The 21,026-nt window shown below is 38.8% G+C and overlaps 1 protein-coding gene and 1 pseudogene across 1 annotated transcript; both read left to right on the top strand.

The window, feature by feature from the left end:
* The first annotated feature begins 6,652 nt into the window (after positions 1–6,652).
* On the top strand, positions 6,653–13,773 carry LOC125221828 (uncharacterized). Its single transcript, XM_048124106.2, has 20 exons — positions 6,653–8,106; positions 8,442–8,645; positions 8,880–8,984; positions 9,088–9,153; positions 9,240–9,404; positions 9,618–9,692; positions 9,785–9,939; positions 10,306–10,441; positions 10,524–10,593; positions 10,674–10,801; positions 10,899–10,955; positions 11,351–11,536; positions 11,647–11,739; positions 11,881–11,966; positions 12,048–12,114; positions 12,205–12,271; positions 12,355–12,491; positions 12,593–12,684; positions 12,838–12,904; positions 13,129–13,773. The coding sequence occupies exons 1-20, from the start codon at positions 6,877–6,879 to the stop codon at positions 13,291–13,293; spliced, it is 3,351 nt and encodes a 1,116-aa protein (XP_047980063.1). The 5' UTR covers positions 6,653–6,876; the 3' UTR covers positions 13,294–13,773.
* Positions 13,774–14,888: 1,115 nt separating this feature from the next.
* Positions 14,889–16,367, top strand: LOC125185425 (ethylene-responsive transcription factor ERN1 pseudogene; annotated as a pseudogene).
* Positions 16,368–21,026: the final 4,659 nt, after the last annotated feature.

Raw genomic sequence — 21,026 nt, forward strand, 5'->3', positions numbered from 1 at the left:
ATCTCGTCTTGCGGAGAGAGAGATACCTCGATTCGACTTGAAGAAGACTATAGTTTGCATCTTGATCCTTTTTATTGTATTTACTTTGTTTTATTTACCTTCTAGTTTTTGGTTCTTTTGTAATAGCAAGAGTTTACCCGTGTAAAGGCTACACTATTTTTCAACACGGTATATCAACCGTGACCATGCCGGAGCCGACCAGCGGATGATGGAAGACTACTTCGGCGATAACCCCCGTTATCCGCCGGAGATTTTTCGTCGGCGATTCAGAATGTCGCAACGACTCTTCATCCACATTGCGTATTGTTTGTCTTAGCAGTACAGATGCTTAACCTTGCGTCATGATGCCACCGGTCGACCCGGATTGTCGACATATAAAAAGTGCACGGTGGCAATTAGGCAGCTTGCCTATGCCGGTCCTGCTGACATGTTCGACGAATATCTGCAGATGGGCGAAACGACTGCCCTTAAGACGCTGAGACAGTTTTGCAAGGGTATCAAAGAAATCTTCAAAGGGGAGTATCTACAGAAACCAACGGCCGAGGAATGCCAGAGACTGATAAATATGCACGGGACTGTGCATCATTTTCCGGGCATGATGGGCAGCATCGATTGCATGCCCTGGGACTGGAGGAACTGCCCGGTGGCTTGGAAGGGGCAATTCACTTCTGGGTTCAAAGGGCGACATCCCACGATGATCCTTGAAGCCGTTGCTGACTACCGCTTGCGAATCTGGCATGCGTATTTTGGTGTCGCTGGGTCGAACAACGACATCAACGTTCTACAATCATCGCATCTCTTCAATGATGAGTCCCGGGGTGAGGGTCCGCAGGTCAGCTTCGTGGCCAATGGCACGCAGTACAACAGGGCATATTATTTGGCCGATGGAATATATCCTCGCTGGCCCGTGTTTGTCAAGACGATCCGACAACCAGTTGGGCCGAAGTAGACCTATTTTGCAAAAAAATAAGAGGGTGCTAGGAAGGATGTTGAGCGAGCTTTTGGAGTCCTCCAAGCTCGATGGGCCATTATACGGTGTCCGGTTCGACTATGGCACGAAAATGATGTCGCAAACATCATGACTGCGTGTATCATATTGCACAATATGATAATTGATGATGAAGGCTTTGTTACAGAGCGTTGGGCACCGGAAGATGGTGCTAACACAAGTCACGGTATTGCAACCCCTCCCATGCATATGGGTGTACCACGCAGTAATGAATACTTGATTCAGTGCTTCACCGATATGCGGAGTGAAATATCACATTCAACACTGCAGGCTGATTTGGTTGAAGAGGTCTGGAACCGTAGAGGAGGGGGCGCAACGTGATATGGGTTCTCTTTATTGTTCGTGTTGTATCGAAAATTTTCATTGTATAATTTTCCTTTTTATAATATTACAGCGAAAATTTTGTTATAATATTTACTATGTGTTTTAATTATTATATGCAAATAATATTTATTATAGCTAAAATTAAAATGTAACAAATGTGGCCAAGTTTGTTGGGCAGGGCCAAGTTTGTTGGGCATGCCCAACAAATGGTGGCTTGGGCATGCCCAAGAGGGCCACCATTGTGGTCACTCTTAGAGCGTCCACAGTGGGAGGGCCGCGGCCCTTGGCCCGGGCTTGGGCAGGGCGCGGCCCCCCACTACTGAGCCGAGAGGAGGACGGGGCCTGGGGGAGTGGACGAGCGATGGCTGAGCACTCGGCCAGGCCGAGGCTCTTGGGCACGCTGCTCGGCCCGCCACTGCAAGGGCCGAGAGCCGCGGCCCTTGGTCAGATTTTGTCTTTGTTTTTGTTTTTTTTTTTTTTATTTCGAAAATTGTTTTTATAAATACTATATTCCTCCCTTTTTTTTATCTTTCTCAATTCTAAACCCTAATTTCAATCTCTACCATTTTCAAAGTCTACAAAATGCAAGGTGGAGATGATTCTCCCGGCTATGGAGAATCGGGATTTGGCAATTTTTCGTCTTCCCAACCGTGGAGATCGAGTCCGACCCCCCCTTCAACCCACCTGTGGAGTCCACAATCGCCGCCGCCGAGGCTACAGACACCCCAACTCTGGGGCTAGTCCTCCTCTCAGCCGCAGAGGAACGTGGGTCGTCCCCAATCGGGGTTCGGTGACTACCGGCCCAATATGGACGCGATCAACAACTCTTCTCAGCAATTCTAATCCTCTCAATTCCAATACACCCAATCCCCTCTATCTGAATCTGATAGATTCACGTTGGAACAGTTGATGGGAACACCACCAGAGACCCCGGTGTCCGGTACTCAAGGCGGTCACGTGCGAAGTCAAGGCGTTGGGGGGCGAAACGGCGGCGGAGGTGGGCGAAATGGCGGCAATGATGGGGGGTGAAGCGGCGGCGGTGGTCGAGGCGCCGGTCGCCAAGGAGAGCAGGGGACCGGAGGAGGTGGCGGCCGAAGTGGTAGGCGAGGCAGTGGAGGCGGACGCGGTGGCGGCGGCGGTGGCGATGGCGGTGGAGGCCGGCGGTCGACATACTACAGCAATGAAGAATCCCTTGTTGTAGCGAGAGCCTGATTAGCGGTCACGACCGATTCTATAATCGGTACGGATCAGACCGACGTTTGCTTTTGAAATCGCGTTCTCGACGTGTACAACGAATTCAAACCAGATGGGAGCGTCGAGCGTACAACTAGCCAGATCCGGAAGAAGTTCGGAAGGATTACTAAAGCGTTGAAGAGGTTCGGTGGCATATACGAGACCCAACTCCGCCTTGCTGAGAGCGGCCGCACCGAAGCTGACGTACGAGCGTTGTCGTATGCCGAAGTTTACCTACTGGGACGGATACCTCGTTTTGAGAGACTGCCTGAAATTCAGGACCCTGATCGACAAAGATCCTGTCTCTGGGCCAAAACGGACTAGACTGGGCGTCGCCGGAAACTACAGCAGTAATAGTGACTCACGCGCCTTCGACCTGAACGATGATGCTTTGGAGGAGGAGCTCCCCTCCATACTCTCTCGGCGCCCACGTCCGCAAGGCCAGCGTGCCGCAATCCGAAAATCTAGAACTGGCTCTCAATTCTCCGCTGCGACCTCTACAGCAGTGCCCTCAACACCGAGGGCGGCTTTGACTCATACCCTAGAGGTCCAGATGATGAAGCAACTTTCGGAGAATTTGGCCTTGTACGAGAAGTCAACTGATCCGGAGACCAAGAGATTCTTCTACGACCTCATTATTTGACTGAGGTTGAAGTTGGGGTGGGGCGAAGGGTCGCAGACAGGCGGTGCCAGCGGCAGTGGGGGCGGTGCAAGTGGCAGTGGCGGGGGTGGAGGCAGTGGCGCTGTGGCGGCGGTGAAGATGATGTGATGGATGGCGATGACGACACCGAGTAGGCGGGCGGTGTGCGTCATTTTTTTAATTGTATTTAAAAAAAATTCGTTGTATAATTTTACCCTATCTATAATACGACGAAAATTTGGTTTCAATTTTGAACACATTTAAAGTATGCATTTTTTTTAAAGTATGCATTTTTTTTAACTATTATAGGCATATAATTTTTATTCTAGTAATATTAAAATATAACAAAAATGTATGAAAATAATTTTAATTATTCAAATATAAAAAAAAAATGGTAGCCCGGAGGGCCACCATTGTGGTGGCCAAGTTTTCATGGGTAGGGCCAAGTTTGTTGGGCATGCCCAAGAAATGGTGGCTTGGGCATGCCCAAGAGGGCCACTATTGTGGATACCCTTAATGCCAAGACCTTTCATGTGGTCTCTCATAGCCTATAAATAGACGGGTTATACCACAACTCAAAGCATTTCTCTATTTTCTCTGTTAGCTTGCTATCATTTTAGTTTGCATTTTAGGAGCATCACATTGCTCGATTCTCGCTTCTAAATCAAGTTTGTCAATACCTATGAGTTTGAGGTGCTTCTACTCAATAGGAGGCAAGTTGTTTCATCTTTTGGGTTATTACACCAATCCGTGAGCACTAACTGAGCGTATCTCGTATTGTAGAAAAAGGGATACCTCAATTCAACTTGAAGAAGACAATGGTTTGCTTTCTGCTTACTGGTTACTGTTGTTATATTGTTATTGTTATAATCCCTTCGTCCGCCAAATGTGTTATTGTTATACTCCATTTGGTGCGGATTTAAAAAAATTGTTAGACTTTGTAAAGAAAAATGAGAAAAAAGCTAGTGAAATGTGAGTCTCATTTTTATATATTGGTTTTATAATAGAATGTGAATGTAATGAGTTAGTGAAAATGAGATCCACTTACCGAAAATGGGAAAAAAAACAAAAAACAAAATGGACAATATTTCGTGGACGGACTAAAATGGCGAAAAAAAACAACTCTCTATCTCTTAACCATCTCTTCTCTTAATTATTCATGAGTCACACTATTTCAATTTAAAAAGACAGCCATTTAAAAAACATTTCATTGAAACTACTTAATTAAAATTTACAATTCTAAAAATTTGAAAGTTATAATGGAGTAATTAAAATCCTAAAAAATTTAAAATACATAATTGAAAAATTAAAAAAACATTTCACTCCTACTGGTCAAACTTATTCCAAATATTGATATATTTGAAGGCCTTCCCAAGGAAGGTATAAAAATGTGATAAATAAGGATAAACTAAATGGAAGATAATAATATAATGATTTATTAAAACAAAAATACGTAGAAGTTCTAATGATACTAAACATAAAAGAACCTATACATAGGTTTTGTCTGTTTTAATATGCAAGTTATATACTGCAGATGGGAGTTGCATTAATTAGCATAGCGGTTAAGTAAGTACTACAGTATACACTAAATTTGGATTACATGATAAATCAATTTTAAAGTACTCTCTTCGTCCACCATTAATAGTTTCGCTTTATCATTTTAGTCCATTCACAACTAGAAGTCTATGTTTATTTTTACTAATCTATTTCACTTATAGTTTATATAATACTAAGAGTGAACTACATAAATGGTACCTGATCTTTCACTTTCGCACATAAATGGTACTCCCTCCGTCCCAAGGTATTAGACCAACTTTCCTTTTTGGGATGTCCCAACATATTAGACTCATTTCCTTTTTTAGCAAAAAGCATCTATCTTATTTTATTCTCCACCTACTTTTTTCTCTCTTCTCTCCCCTACTTTTTCCCTCTCTCATACTTTACTCTCTCCACTTTAACTATTTAAATATCAATTCCTTAAATCTTGTGCCCAAAAGAAGTGAGTCTAATACTCCGGGACGGAGGGAGTACCTGATCTTTATTTTATATCATTTTTGGTACATATTAATCACATTTTTAGTACCTGATAAGATTTTCACCCCAAAATGCCCTCTAAACAAATGCATTTTCATTTGTGTCATGGTGGGTATTTTGGGCATAAATAAAACTAGTACCAAAATTGATATTATTATATCTTCTTTCATTCTACTCACTCTTTGTACTATTATTAATAATCAATATTAATATTATAATTTTATTATTATAAATTAATAATTAATTTATTTTTAATATCATTCAAATATAGTTAATATAATTATAGTTATAATTATATTTAAATTATAATAATAATATTATAATAATTACTTAAATTATAATATAATAATAATAATAATAATAATATAAACTAGTAGTAATTAATAAATAATTATAATATAATTACTTAAATTATTAATCATATATAATATTATATAATAATAACAATTATTATTATTATTTATATTAAATTAATAGCTAATCAATATACTCTTAATAAAAATTTAAAATTGTGAATTGTATTCGTAATGATATAAAGAGTTGAATATTTTTAGTTAGGTGTTTCAACTCTAAAATGAGTATAAAATAATTTAATAAAAAATATTTAATTAATTTAATTAGGTGTTTTTTTCTTGATTTATATTATGAATACAATTAGAAGTATGTATAAAACACTAAAAAGAAAGAAGAGAAAAGAAAAAAGAGGAAACATAAACTAATGAGAAAAAAGAAAGAAGAAAATGAAGAAAAAAGAAAGAAAGAAAAAAAAATCACATCTTTGATACTCTTACTTAATTGAAATTTTCAAAAATATCCTTCATAACAAAAAAATCACATGTTTGGTACCCAGAGTTATTTTTGTCATGAGATACCAAAAACGATATAAAATAAATATTAGGTAACATTTATATGCGAAAGTGAAAGATCATGTACCATTTACGTAGTTCATTTTCAAACTAAAATGAATTTCGTATTCCACTATTTTTTTCATACACTTTTCTTTATGAATATTTATTAAAACTCATGCCAAATAATAATGAGACTCTTAAATCTTAATATCGTATGGAAGGAAGATTTTAGACCATGAAATCGATTACAACTTTAATTGGAGACCTGTATTCACACTATTAAAGTTTATAAAGTGGTAAAGTCTTATTTCATGTAGTTGTTGAATTCATAATTTATTAATTTTGCCGTATATTAAAATTATTGCCAACAAAATTCATAATTTATTAATTTTGCCGTATATTAAAATTATTGCCAACAAATCCATTTCACATCCTGCTTTACCCTAATTAGGCCCACCTGAATCATCATTCGCCGCTGCTTTATTTTCGTCCCAGATTTTCCCGCTTCCACACATCGTACCCTTCGCTGCTCACGATTGTACATTCGGCCTCGCAGGATTCCGATCCTAGAATTTACCAAACTACCCACGCACGCATTCCGCGAACGAGTGTTTGTATGCGTGGCACCGTCACTGGATAGAATCAATTACATACACAGTGTATATATAAAGAGAGAGAGGGAGAAGGAAAGAGGAAGAGAGAGAGGCGATAGAAGAGCGCCAGCGCCACCCCACACAGAAAAACAACACACCAAAAACCCTAGAGAATTATCGCGGCGACTCGGGAAGATGGACGCCGAGTCGACTCAGATTCAGCAGGCGCAATTGGCAGCTATATTGGGGGCGGACCCGGCCCCGTTCGAAACCCTGATTTCTCATCTGATGTCTTCCTCCAACGACCAGCGATCCCAGGCCGAGTCAGTCTTCAATTTGATTAAACAGAACGATCCGAACTCGCTCGTGCTCAAACTCGGCCACCTTATCTCATCGTCCGTGCACCAGGAGGCGCGCGCCATGGCCGCGATTCTCCTGCGGAAGCAATTGACCCGCGATGACTCGTATATCTGGCCGAACCTCACCGAGTCCACTCGCTCCGCTGTTAAAAACCTCCTGTTGTCCTCACTCCAGAGCGAGGAGTCAAAATCGATTATTAAGAAACTGTGCGATACCGTCTCGGAACTTGCTTCTTCGCTCGTGCCGGAGAATCAGTGGCCGGAAATCCTGCCGTTTATGTTTCAGTGCGTGACGTCTAGTGCTCCGAAGCTGCAGGAATCCGCATTCCTGATGTTCTCACAACTGGCGCAATTCATCGGGGAAACGTTGATTCCGTATATCACTGATTTGCACACTGTTTTCCTCAACGTGTTGAATAATTCCTCCGATTCAGATGTGAAGATTGCTGCGTTGAGTGCTGTCATCAATTTTATTCAGTGCTTGACGAGCTCGAGCGATCGCGATAGGTTTCAGGATTTGTTGCCAGCTATGATGAGGACATTGACGGAGTCGCTGAACTCGGGGCAGGAGGCTACTGCGCAGGAGGCGTTGGAGCTGTTGATTGAGTTGGCTGGGACGGAACCGAGGTTTTTGAGGAGGCAGATTATGGATGTTGTTGGTGCTATGTTGCAGATTGCCGAAGCTGAGAGTTTGGAGGAAGGCACGCGTCATTTAGCAATTGAATTTGTGATTACATTAGCGGAAGCAAGGGAAAGAGCACCTGGGATGATGCGCAAATTGCCGCAGTTCATTAGCAGGCTTTTTGCCAATTTGATGAATATGCTTTTGGATGTGGAGGATGATCCTGCGTGGCACAGTGCAGAAGTCAAGGACGAGGATGCAGGGGAGACAAGTAATTATAGTGTTGGGCAGGAATGCTTAGATAGGCTCTCTATAGCGCTTGGTGGGAATACAATTGTCCCTGTGGCATCCGCGCAGTTTCAAACGTGCTTTTCTTCTCCTGAGTGGCAGAAGCATCACGCAGCACTCACTGCACTTGCACAGATTGCAGAGGGTTGCTCCAAGGTACTATATAACAATAAAAGATAAAAGTATTAACTTTGCTGGATTAGAGACATTGTGAATTTTCATTATAAGAGTTTTTGTGGTCAAGTAATAACGGGGCTATTATAGACATTGTCTCATGCTCATATACAATACACCATTTATAGCCTTTTTTTAGTTGTTTTGTTAAGAGTTTTGTTTTAGATGTCCCTTTGGTGGTTTTTGACATCTCGTCTCATGCTCACGTAAGTGCATTGATATATCAGTAGCATTGGATTCTTGTACTAGCTTTGTTATCAGCGCATATGTATCTCTTATGCACCAACGTGAGAGTACAATTCATTTGCATATTGCAGGTGATGGTTAAGGATTTGGAACATGTGGTGAGCATGGTCTTGAATTCCTTTCAACATCCTCATCCACGTGTGAGATGGGCAGCAATTAATGCAATCGGTCAGCTATCAACAGACTTGGGTCCGGATTTGCAAATTCAGTTCCATCAGCATGTGCTGCCAGCTCTAGCTGCAGCTATGGATGATTTCCAAAACCCTAGAGTACAGGTTTGTGATCAGGCTTATCTTCTGCATTACTTATCAAAATATGATTTATGTGGGAGCAATTTCCAACTTGTGATCAGGCTTATTGAACAGGAGGACAGGAGGTTGAACTCCCCCTGTTTCCCAAACCTCTTCCTTTTACTAGTCATTAACTTTTGTGTATTGCTAATGTCATTTATGTTAAGTTCCTAAAACTGAATTATGTGCTTTTTAAACAGTTCTGTCCATTTTCTGCAGGCACATGCAGCTTCAGCGGTTCTTAACTTCAGTGAAAACTGCACTCCAGAAATTTTGACACCTTACTTAGATGGGATAGTGCACAAACTTCTTCTACTTCTTCAGGTGAAGTTGCGTATTAGAAAAAATATGTGGGAATATATTATAGGCATGGCTATGCAATACTAGCTGTTGCTATGGACACTGATATATGTTTTGTAAATTATAGAATTCCAAGCAAATGGTTCAGGAGGGTGCCTTAACTGCTTTAGCTTCGGTAGCTGATTCATCTCAGGTACACCATTCTCGTTATAGCTCGCGCTGTTAGTTTCTTTATTTTTGGCTGGTTTATCAGTCATGCTATTGGAATTATGATTGCAGGAACACTTCCAGAAATATTATGATGCAGTTATGCCTTACTTGAAAGTTATCTTAGAGAATGCCACAGATAAGTCTAACCGCATGCTTCGTGCAAAAGCTATGGAGTGCATCAGCTTGGTGGGGATGGCTGTTGGGAAGGAGAAATTCAAGGAGGATGCTAAGCAGGTAGGTTTAAAAAGATCTGGGTCCTGATTGTTGTATTTATGATGAATGATTATTTGTGTTTGTTTAGTGCTTTGTATTGATTGACTTGTTGCTTTACTCACTTGCGCATTCTATGCAGAATGGTGTGTTTATATCTGCAATATCAGCATCTGCCCAAGGCTCAATCATGAATCCATGATTCAATATAATAGTAGTTTCATTCATTTTTGCTAGGTAATGGGAGTGCTTATGTCACTGCAAGGATCACAAATGGAGACCGATGATCCTACTACCAGTTACATGCTACAAGTAAGCCATTTGTCCTTGAGAGCTGCAGATTTCAGATGACTTGAAAAATTAGGGCAGTAACATTATAAGAATTACTGTTTTTTCTGTTGTAGGCATGGGCCAGACTTTGCAAGTGCTTGGGCCAGGATTTCCTTCCTTATATGAGTGTGGTCATGCCTCCTCTGCTTCAGTCTGCTCAGCTAAAGCCTGATGTTATCATTACATCTGCTGATTCAGACAATGAAATTGATGAATCAGACGATGAAAGGTGAACACTGTCTTATATCATGTAGATTTATCTTTAAAAAGTCTTTTTTCATGTTTTAATGAAAATTGGCCTTATTTGCCACGGTGCCACCATTCATTCTTTATCTATTAAGTTGCCCATTAACTTCTATCAACATCCCTCTGAGAATATCCCGTGCAATGTTGAAGGTTCTTTTATGTCTTGTATCTGAAATATTTGCAAGGTAGAAGATACTGTAACTTCTTTTGTGCATCTGGAAGAGACCCACTATTTTTTTTGTGTAGTAGTACTGTTTTCTTTTGACTATCAATTCCGTGTGCTCAAATTTTTTCCAATAGTGCGTGTCTCTAATTACTTCCGGTATGAACAAATTTCTATATATTGCAGCATGGAGACCATAACCCTTGGGGATAAAAGAATTGGGATTAAGACTAGTGTCCTAGAGGAGAAGGCCACCGCTTGCAATATGTTGTGCTGCTATGCTGATGAGTTAAAGGAAGGTTTTTACCCATGGATCGATCAGGTGGGTAAAAATGGAATGGTCTGCTTGATTCCGTTGATTGTGGACCACAATTTGAAAACGTTATGGCATGTTGTGCTTGCAGGTTGCCCCAACATTGGTTCCTCTTTTGAAATTTTATTTCCATGAAGAAGTCAGGAAGGCTGCTGTCTCAGGTAATGCAGATTTTACTTTGTATGTTTCCATATACAGAGTATTAAGTTGCTAATATAGAACAACAATTCCAAATTTCTAGCAATGCCGGAGCTGTTGCGGTCTGCAAAACTGGCTGTCGATAAAGGAATTGCTCAGGGTCGTAATGAGACTTATGTTAAGCAGCTCTTAGACTTCATTGTTCCTGCTTTAGTGGAAGCCTTACACAAGGTGTTTGTTTTAGTTAATCATACAAGCTTGAGATTTGTATTCTGTTATTGATGATTATAGTATCTGGGCACTAAATATCAATTCTTATGTAACGCAGGAACCTGATATAGAGATCTGTGCAAACATGTTGGATGCGCTGAACGAATGTGTGCAGGTTGGTCACTTAAGTCCGTATCCTCTAATATTCTAGCTAAGATATTAGGTCAGTTATTTCACCATGTAAGTTGAAATCTGTGCCAGGTGAAAAGTGTGAAAAATGGAAGTCCACGCTGACCTAATTTTTCAGTCCTTACATTTCTGGTGTATCGTGTTCTGTTGATTCTTTGAAGATTTCTGTTTTGAGAAATGTTTTCATTATCACACTTTTATGCATGATTTGTAAGAGGCTGTAACAACTATCTACCTACCTTAAATTCAATTTGCTAGAGTAGTCAGTTAATTGTGCTGTTCAGTAGAGTTGTATGAGTTTTTTTTAAATGAGTTACACAATTAGTCTGAACATCATTTATTTACTATTTGTACTTAAATTTAACTCATCATTTCTCTCAGATTTCAGGATCTCTTTTAGACGAGAGCCAGGTTAGAAGCATTGTGGAAGAGATAAAACAGGTGATCATAGCTAGCTCAAGTAGAAAAAAGGAGAGAGCTGAGAGAGCCAAAGCTGAAGATTTTGATGATGAGGAGGGAGAACTTCTTAAAGAGGAAAATGAGCAAGAAGAAGAAGTATTTGACCAAGTTAGTCTATTACACTTGGCTGTTCGGGATACAACCATTTTTCAATAATATTGTCTGTTTGGAAACATGAGACCTTCCTAACCTTTTGCTTCTAATCATTTTTGTTTCAGGTTGGTGAAATATTGGGAACTTTAATTAAAACATTCAAGGGCTCCTTCTTGCCATTCTTTGATGAATTGTCATCATACCTGATGCCTATGTGGGTAAGTAATTTCCATTCATGTTTTTAATATGATATTTTCATACCTGTCTGGAACTTGTTGGTGAGCAAGATCAGTGAATTAGAACAGAGTTTAACAACTTGAAACTTGAATCTATGTCTCAGCCCTAAATTTTTCTTGCAGGGAAAGGACAAATCGGCTGAAGAGAGAAGGATTGCCATTTGCATCTTTGATGATGTAGCTGAGCAATGCCGTGACTTAGCTCTGAAGTATGTAAACATACCATGAAATATTTGAGTTTGGTCTCAGTGTGAAAATACTTACGTACTTCCTGTCATTATTTGAACTAGGTATTATGATACATATCTGCCATTCCTCTTGGAGGCATGCAATGATGAAAACACAGATGTCCGACAGGTTCGCAGAAGCTCTGGACTTTCTTTGTGTTCTCACATAATCTTAATTATGTTAATCTATCATATCCTAATTGACTAATTTTATTTCCAGGCTGCTGTATATGGACTCGGAGTGTGTGCTGAGTTTGGAAGTTCTGTGTTTAAACCACTTGTTGGAGGTAAAGCTGTCTGAATGTGGCTCATAGAAAGCAAATTTCAGCTTTATATCTTTAACCTGACCTTTCTTTGGAATCTTGTTCAGAGGCTCTTTCGAGGCTCAATGTAGTTATTAGGCACCCAAATGCTTTGCAGCCGGACAATGTGATGGCATATGATAATGCTGTTTCAGCTCTTGGAAAGATATGTCAGTATCATCGTGATAGCATTGATTCAGCTCAGGTATCTCTCTCTATATCTCTCTATCTCCATCCCCCTCTATCTTGGTACTTCCTTGCTCTTTGCATTCGATTAGTTCTAACTGTGTAAAGTTGCATTAATAGGTGGTTCCCGCCTGGTTGAATTGTTTACCTATAAAGGGTGATGTTATTGAGGCAAAAGCTGTTCACGACCAGCTTTGCTCAATGGTTGAGAGGTGAGGGGACCTGAAGTTGATCCTCGTTCCTCTTAAAATAAAATTTGCAATTTTTTTGTTTCTGGTTTTGATCATCATCTCCTGTACTTATATCTGAGTTCTCATTTCTACTTTTTCCTATATTCTGTCATTGACCACAATTTCCCCTTTTAGGTCTGATTTGGAACTTTTGGGGCCCAACAATCAGCATCTCCCGAAAATTGTTTCTGTTTTTGCTGAGGTTAGTTATGTTAAGCAATTTCAGGACCATTATTCATGTAAACCCTATAAAACATTCTTGTGTAGTCATTTTGATAGTTCTGTAACAATGTAGTTGGGATTCTGATTTTTGGTTTGAGAAGCCCTGAATCTATTCTTATCTCTGTATCCCAATTTTTGGATCTTTTATTATCTCATTTCGTTTCTTCAGTGAGGTGAGGTCGTTCTATAATTGTTTCGTTGCAGGTTCTCTGTACTGGCAAGGATCTTGCCTCGGAGCAAACTGCCAGTCGAATGGTAAATTTGTTGAGGCAGCTACAACAGACACTGCCTCCAGCAACCCTGGCCTCTACATGGTCGTCCTTGCAGCCTCAACAGCAGCTGGCATTGCAGACAATTCTCTCAACGTAGTGCTCGTGACTGATGATGCGTGTAGCAATCGTTGATTTCATATTGAGTTGTTGGTTGTGGTTTGTGCCGGTCAAGCCTTTGTTCGTCCATTCTTTCTGATGAGAGAGACGTTCCGCATTCTTTTGCACAAGTTTTGGTCGAGCCCTCCATTTCAACACGAAATGGAGGAGAGTCTGTGGACTGTATATTACAAGATCACCGGTGTTGCATCCAAAAACAGGTGGAATCCGGTGCTCTTTTATTTATTTGTGGGGTTTTGTGAACATTTGTGCTATTTGTGGATTGCCATAGAGGTAATTCCTGTCTCAGTTTTGGTCAAATAATTCATTTTTGTACTTTTATTTTTGTTACATCTGTGATTGTTAATAGTACAGGGATTTGGCAAAAACATTTTATTTGTTGGAATTCTTGTTTCCAAAAAGTCATATTTGTACTTGTAATATATATTCATTTCTACAATAGTCCCGATATTGTTGTCCACTACATTTTAGTATTTCATCATTGTGTTAATGATACTTGAATTGGTTTATGCCTATAGGAAAGCAGACAGTTTGTTATATGGTTGGAGTTGAACTGCTCCAACAACCCAAGAACCTTTTCATCTTGTCCAATCACATCTTCCTAATATTATACTACCTCCGTCTTCCAAATTTTTTTCTATTTTGACCCAACACGGGTTTTAAAAAATGTAATGGAAAGTGAGTTGAAAAAGGTAGTGGAATGTGAGTCCTATTTTTATATATTAGTTTTATAATAAAATATGAGGAGAAATGACTTAGTGGAATATGGATCCTACTATAAAAAATGGTAGAAGTGAAATGAGACAAATTTTAGAAGACGGACGGAAAAAATGGTAGAAGTGAAATGAGACAAATTTTAGAAGACGGACGGAAATAGAAAAATGAGACAAATTTTTAGGGACAGATGTAGTAGTACTAGTTCTTGGTAGTTTATGACAATGGGGATTCCAAGCATGCGCATCAAGATTCTTTATCAGTCACCTATAACTTACTCTTTTTGCCTCATTATTAGTCAATGCTATTATAGGCACATTAATAATGAAAAATACTAGCGTGTTATACTCTTCTTTTTTTTTTCATTTTTATTTGCCCTCTAAAATTAGTTCATTTTCTACCAATATTCTTTTTTCTCTCTCATTTGACCAACTTTACACTATCTTTCATACTTGATCAATTATGCATTGAAATTTGTACTAGCAACAAAACAGACATTTTTTTGGTGGACATGGGACTAGGTTTTCGTTTTTTTCCCCAAACTAGAGCATTGTAGATTCATCCACGTGGCAGGGTTTGAGAGATTCTTAAAATGTTGTGAAATTTGGCAGGCCTTCGGATTATGTTGACCAATTGAGTAAGAGAATAATATGTGAACTTCAACAACTCCAATGATAAAAGGTAAGAATTGTCTTCATCTAGACTATGTTTGACCTTGGTTTGTTTATTAGTCCATTCATGTATAATCCAAGAATGAAATGTGGCACCCATGTCCTATTTGTTTATGTGCAAACTTGAATTATTGGACGTGTATGCAAATATTGTTGTCCTTGCATAATTTGACTCTCTCTCCAAAAGGAATCTATTCTCAACTCACTAGAAGCCTAAGGAATTTGAAAGTATTATATGGATGTGACTGTGTTTTTGATAGATTGATTTAGAAGGTGTTGATTTAGTATGATTATAGGCTCAACTCATGCCATGAACCCCCTCACAAAACTGAGCACTAAAAAGAGGCCAAGAACGTGTAGAGCAATATGCAAAGATGGGATAAGGCATGCCTAGCATAATAAATATACAAAACAAACATTGAATACAATAATACTAATTAGTCATGCTTACGACTCATGATTCACTAACTACTACTCCTCCCCACACACATATTTGAAGAAACCAGTCAACTCTATACAAATCATATACACTTCAAACCAAAAAAGAGAATAAGAGACAAATGCATAAGACATATTAATCCTCCTATAAAAACACCCTATCATCTCCTTTTTCAAATCAAGACTCAACACTTCTCTCTTCCTTCTTACAATCTTAAAACATAACTAAACCAAACCATGGAACTTCAATTCCGTACCTCCTCTCCAACCAACAACAACACAACATATAAGCCCACAAACAGAAGCCCTAGCAAGAGCAAGTTTGTGGGAGTGAGGCAGAGGCCCTCGGGAAAATGGGTGGCGGAGATCAAGAACACGACCCAAAAGATCCGCATGTGGCTAGGCACATTCGACACAGCTGAGGAGGCAGCTCTGGCCTATGACGAAGCTGCCTGCCTCCTACGTGGATCCAATACACGCACCAACTTCTTGAACACCATGCCTTGCAACCCAGCCCTCTCTTTGAAGATCAAGAACTTGTTGAATCAAAAGAGGAGCCAAAATAAGGCCACTATCCCTCCAACCGCTGCTAGAAGGTATTCTGATCAAGATGTCAACATCAAGGCCATTGCTCGTAGCAGTAGTAGTAGAAGTTGTAGTAGCTCTCAATACAGTACTAATGACAACTTTAGCAGCAACCAAATGAAGGGCTCTGTTGTTTTCACCTCCAATCCATCCGAGGATGCATATAAGCCCGACTTCAGCCATTTAGAGCCACATTTCAATCAGTGTAATCAAGCTCTGGATGTTGACACACCCGCGCTTCAACCATATGTCCCTAGAAGAGGTGGGGAGGGCGCAACTGAGGCAGCCCCATTCCCGGATTTTGAAAGATTGAAGGTTGAAAGGCAGATATCAGCATCACTCTATGCCATGAATGGCATAAATGAATACTGGGATACCATCAATGAGTCAAATGATACTTTCTGGGATATTCAAACTCTCTGCCAAATGTTTTGTCCAAGTTAAACAAAAAAAGTCAATCAAAATCATTTTTCCAACATTCTGAGCATGTCAAATAGTGGCTAAATCATGTTAGAAAGAAATTGATTGAGGTGGTGGTTGTTTGGGCAGAGTATTAGATTATTTCAGAAACTTCTAGAGGGATCATCCAATGTGCCTCGTTAGTTTAGTTTGTATTTTGATTTGGATTTTCACCTATTGAAGATGAAGAACTTTCCTCATCTTTATAATAGAAGCTATTAATAAATTGTGATGCTCCTCTCCTATCATCTAAATTTTTTTTTTCTTGCAAAAGTAGGACTACATTCTATATTTCTCATCTTTTATAAGCATAAATTGTTGGAGAATTTATACTTACATAAGTTAGGTTACATTTTCTATATCAAGTTCAAGGCCTAATTAATTAATTTCGCATGCAGTGCATGCTTCGACCTTATTCAAATGGCATTTTTGAAGTAGACACAGACAATTTTTTATTTTATCAAACAATTTTGAAGGATGAGTGCAACCATATAACTAAGTTTTTTAACATAATGCCGTCTACTTCTGATTGGACAGCGAAACTTGAAACAGATTGAAAATGAATCCATGAAATCAGTGGCGGATAGGAGTACTAAATTACTTATACTTGTGATCTAAGTATATTGTATCGTATTCTATGTGTAACAAAATAACATTTAAAATTATTATGAGATTTAAATGTTTACTATGTTACTTATATTACATTTAAATAGGTTGGCTTGAGCCAGGCTCAGTTAGACTCTCGACCCAGTTCAGACAAATGACTAGATTGGATTGGGTCGAGCTGAGCTTTTATAATTTTTTTATTAAATGTGATGAATTAAAAATAATACTTCCTCCTGCCCGGAATAAGAGTTATATTTTGACTTAACACGAATTTTAAGAAATGTAAATGAGGTGACTTGAAAAAGTTGATAGAATCTGCCTAGGCCTTTAGGATCACCAGAACCCAAACCCAACCCAACCCAGGTCAACCTAGCCCATACCAATGTACAACCCAAGCCCAAGCCCAAGCCCAAGCCCAAGCCCAAGCCCAGGATCGGCTCAGGCCATGCCCAAATATGGCCCACAACTAAAAATCTTAATGGTAAATTAAGAGAGATGAGGAGAATGATAGTTAAAATAGTGTAAGTGGATAGTGAGACCTATATTATTATTAGTGTTTAATGGTCCCCTAGTGGTATAAATTGTAAAAATAAAAATTAATGTATATTAGGAATGAAATTGAGAGAACTTTCCATAAATAAAAATGAAATATTTTTATGGAACAGACGAAAAAGGAAAATGTTCTTATTTTTATGGGGCGGAGGGAGTATTATAATTACTTCTCTTCAAATCTTAACATGATATTAATTATATTTATTTTAAATTTTAATAGTAGTTTATATTTTTTTAATTCCTCTTTACATGTTAATTTTCTAAAAAATCATTGCAATAAAATTAATTTGAATGTTAATTTATATTTTCTAAATATTAATGCATTTTTTATTGTAATTTTAAAACCATCTTATGAATATATATGAATTCTAAATAAAAATATAAAATCCTATAAATATTTTAATCTTATAAATATACTATTTATTTATTTATTTATAATATCTAATACTCGTTCTATTTCCTCAAAATAGGAACTCTTTCCTTTTTGGTATGTTTCCTAGCAATAGAAACTTTTCATATTAGGAAAATGGACCCTACAATCCACTAACACTAATTCCACTACTTTTTATCTTCCTCTATCTTATTTTACATAATTTTTCTCTCCATCTCTCTTATTTTACTAATTTTGCTTTAAAACGCGTGACATTTCCAAAGTTTTTATTTTTAAGAAACAGATGGAGTATAAAATTTCAAAATACATTAAACTTTAAAACCGCGTAATCCCTCCGTCCCAAAAAAATAAGGACATTTAGGACGACATGAGAATTAATGCATAATTGGTAAAGTAAGAGCGATGAGGAGAAGAGTAGTTAAACTCAACTTTATTTTACCCAATTAATACCCGCAAGTGTACGGGGTTATCGTAGCAAACAGCAAGAAAGAGTATATCGTATCCCACAGAGACAATTTAGTGTAAACCTAAGTACCACGAACAAATTTCAACTACTATCCAGACGATCGAAGTTTTGGGTTTGAAACAAACACTACTAAAAGCATATAAATCAAAGATTAAAATAAGCACTTAAACAAGAAAGCAATTAAGCAAGCTGCAGAAAATGACGGAGGAATATGCAGAATTCAAGGATCTGATGCACAACTCATAGCCTAACCCAATTGAAATTAAATTACCATTTAAAATCTCTAGAATTGTTGAATCAATCACATATATGAATTTAACCATTTCCCAAGGTGAGAAATCCGCAGATTAAGTGTAACAATCGAAGTCCCCTTCTAATTCTTAGACTTAACTCCCAAAAGATTGATTAGATTAAAGATCCCACTCAGAATCTCAACTCTCCCGAGTTTTATTGCATAAAGGTGTGGATTATTCCTCTTTCAAGATTAAATATTTCACCTCACGATTACTCTAAGGAACCCTAACGCTACCAATTGGTGATCAAGCAATTGACAGGAAAAAGCACAGGAATAAACCAAACAATCACAAGAGCTAGATAAAACGAAATCAATTGGATTAAAACTATGAATCAATGCATCTTCACCAAGAATTCTACATAAAAGAAGTTTAGCTACTCATATTCATGGAAGAAAACAAGTCTAAACTAAAGAAAACAATGGAAAACATGATACGGAGTACAATTGGCGGAGGAATTGAAGCTTGAATCTTCAATTTTCTTCCAAGAGCGCTTGAGAGAGATGGGTTGTGTGTTTTACGGTAGTAGTGAATGAGTAGAGTTGCCCTAGACCTTCCTTCTTATTCCCCTCTTCCAAAAATCACGTTTGCAATAAGAAAATCGCCAGAATGACGTACCCGGCCGGGTGGAATTGTTGTACTGTAAAACCACCCGGCCGGGTGGGACTTCTTCGGCACTCTCCGGACTCGCCAAGGCTTAATTACTCCACCCGGCCGAGTATAGTTGTTGTACTAGAAAATCACCCGGCCGGGCGGGTCTTCTTCCGAGCTCTCTGGACTCTCCAAGGCATCTAAACACCACCCGGCCGGGTGTCATTTCTGCACATAACCTCACCCGGTCGGGTAGACCCTGTTTCGCCCCATTTTTTTTTGCCTATTTTTCCAAAAACACTTAACAAACATGTGACTTCAAAACATATAGTAATTGGCTGGAAATAACCATTTTGAGCATAAAAACTCAACAATTAAGCATATCAACACACCAATCACGACACTAAAATACGAGTTTGTCAACTCCCCCAAACTTAGACTCTTATTTGTCCTCAAATAAGAATAAGAAATCATGAAGAACAAACTCATGCATAGAGGTGGGATTGATGTTTTGCTTCAGAAAATTTTTCAAACAAGTTCGAATGTAGGATACATACAAGAATCAACCAAACATTAATTGAAGCTACTGTCTCGTATATCACCTTGTATCAATGCTCTCACAAGGTTTAGGACGTGTGATTTTCTCCCTTTTATTCTCTCTCTCACTCAAGTGTATAAGAGGTACCATAAGCACTCAAATCAAGTAACATGTAATGCTTACCATAGGCTTGCTCAACGTCAAACGTCTCCTCTGTTCTGATGTGAAAGTGAACCTAAGATCAGAAAGGTCTTTATTTGGGTTGTAATGTAGGCTCTTTGGACGGTAGGGTGAATTTAGGCTATAGTGACTAAATAATATAATTGAAGCACACATCTCCACAACAACCATTCCCCAAAATGATTCTCAATACTTGGCTTTATCAAGCTTCCTTCCAAGACACCCTTATTCAACGCCCCCATCACACTTTTTATTTATTTACAATATTTTTCTCTTCTTTTTTTTTTCTTCTAGACTTCGTCTAGCTTATACCTCCAAATATATATATATATATATATATATATATATATATATATATTTATATATATTTATATATATCTTCCCATCCTGTGTAACATTGTGATTTTCTTCCCTCTTATAGGTTTTTCGAACATTCCCTTTCAACTATCAAACACATTTTTGGCTATGAAGGCTAACTAGGGATTTTATAAGCGTATGAGGATAATAAAAGAATGCCTAACTTCATCCCTTAAGTTCACATCCATTATATAGACTCGACATGACGAGGAGCAAGTTCTAGAAACAAAAGCAAGTACCCAATCAAATCACACATGAACAAAGTATGGCTCAAATCTCACCGGGATTAGCATTGACCAAGCAAACAAGCACTTCACTCGCAATTAAATCATGAAATGATCACGCAGTCCCTAACCATTCTAACCACAATTTTTAAGACAAAAACAATTATCATCATAAGCCATCAACCCCGTACTTAGCATCAATTATCTTACATTCATCCATATTCGAATTTGAGTCCCACTGGCGGGACTTACACCAAATGACACCAAATAAAACACAAAAAAGAAATAGTCTCAAGAACACAAGTACACATCATTAGCAAGTGGAGAAAGAGGGCAACCAATCCACGTTAGAAACCCCCCCAAACTTATTCAAGACAAAGGACAGAATAAGTTTGAAGAGAAGTAGATGGTTGAGATACCTCTATTCGGCCGGCGGTGGGAACCTCGCGTAGTAAGCATGGTAGAAGGCCTGGCGGTTGGCATCACTCGCATCGAAACGAGTCTGTAGCTGCTGAAGCTGCTCTCCATAGTGATCCAGCCGAGTTCCAAAGTTGTCAAGTCGAGTGTCGCACTGGGACCTCCATGCCTCGGCGTTCGCATTCGACTGTTGTGCCTGGATCCACCGGGCCTCCTGCTGGTCTCGGCTCA

Source organism: Salvia hispanica, chromosome 1, assembly GCF_029641045.1.
Source record: "Salvia hispanica isolate PSC_SH4W2 chromosome 1, Shi_PSC_v1, whole genome shotgun sequence".
Lineage (NCBI taxonomy): Eukaryota > Viridiplantae > Streptophyta > Magnoliopsida > Lamiales > Lamiaceae > Salvia > Salvia hispanica.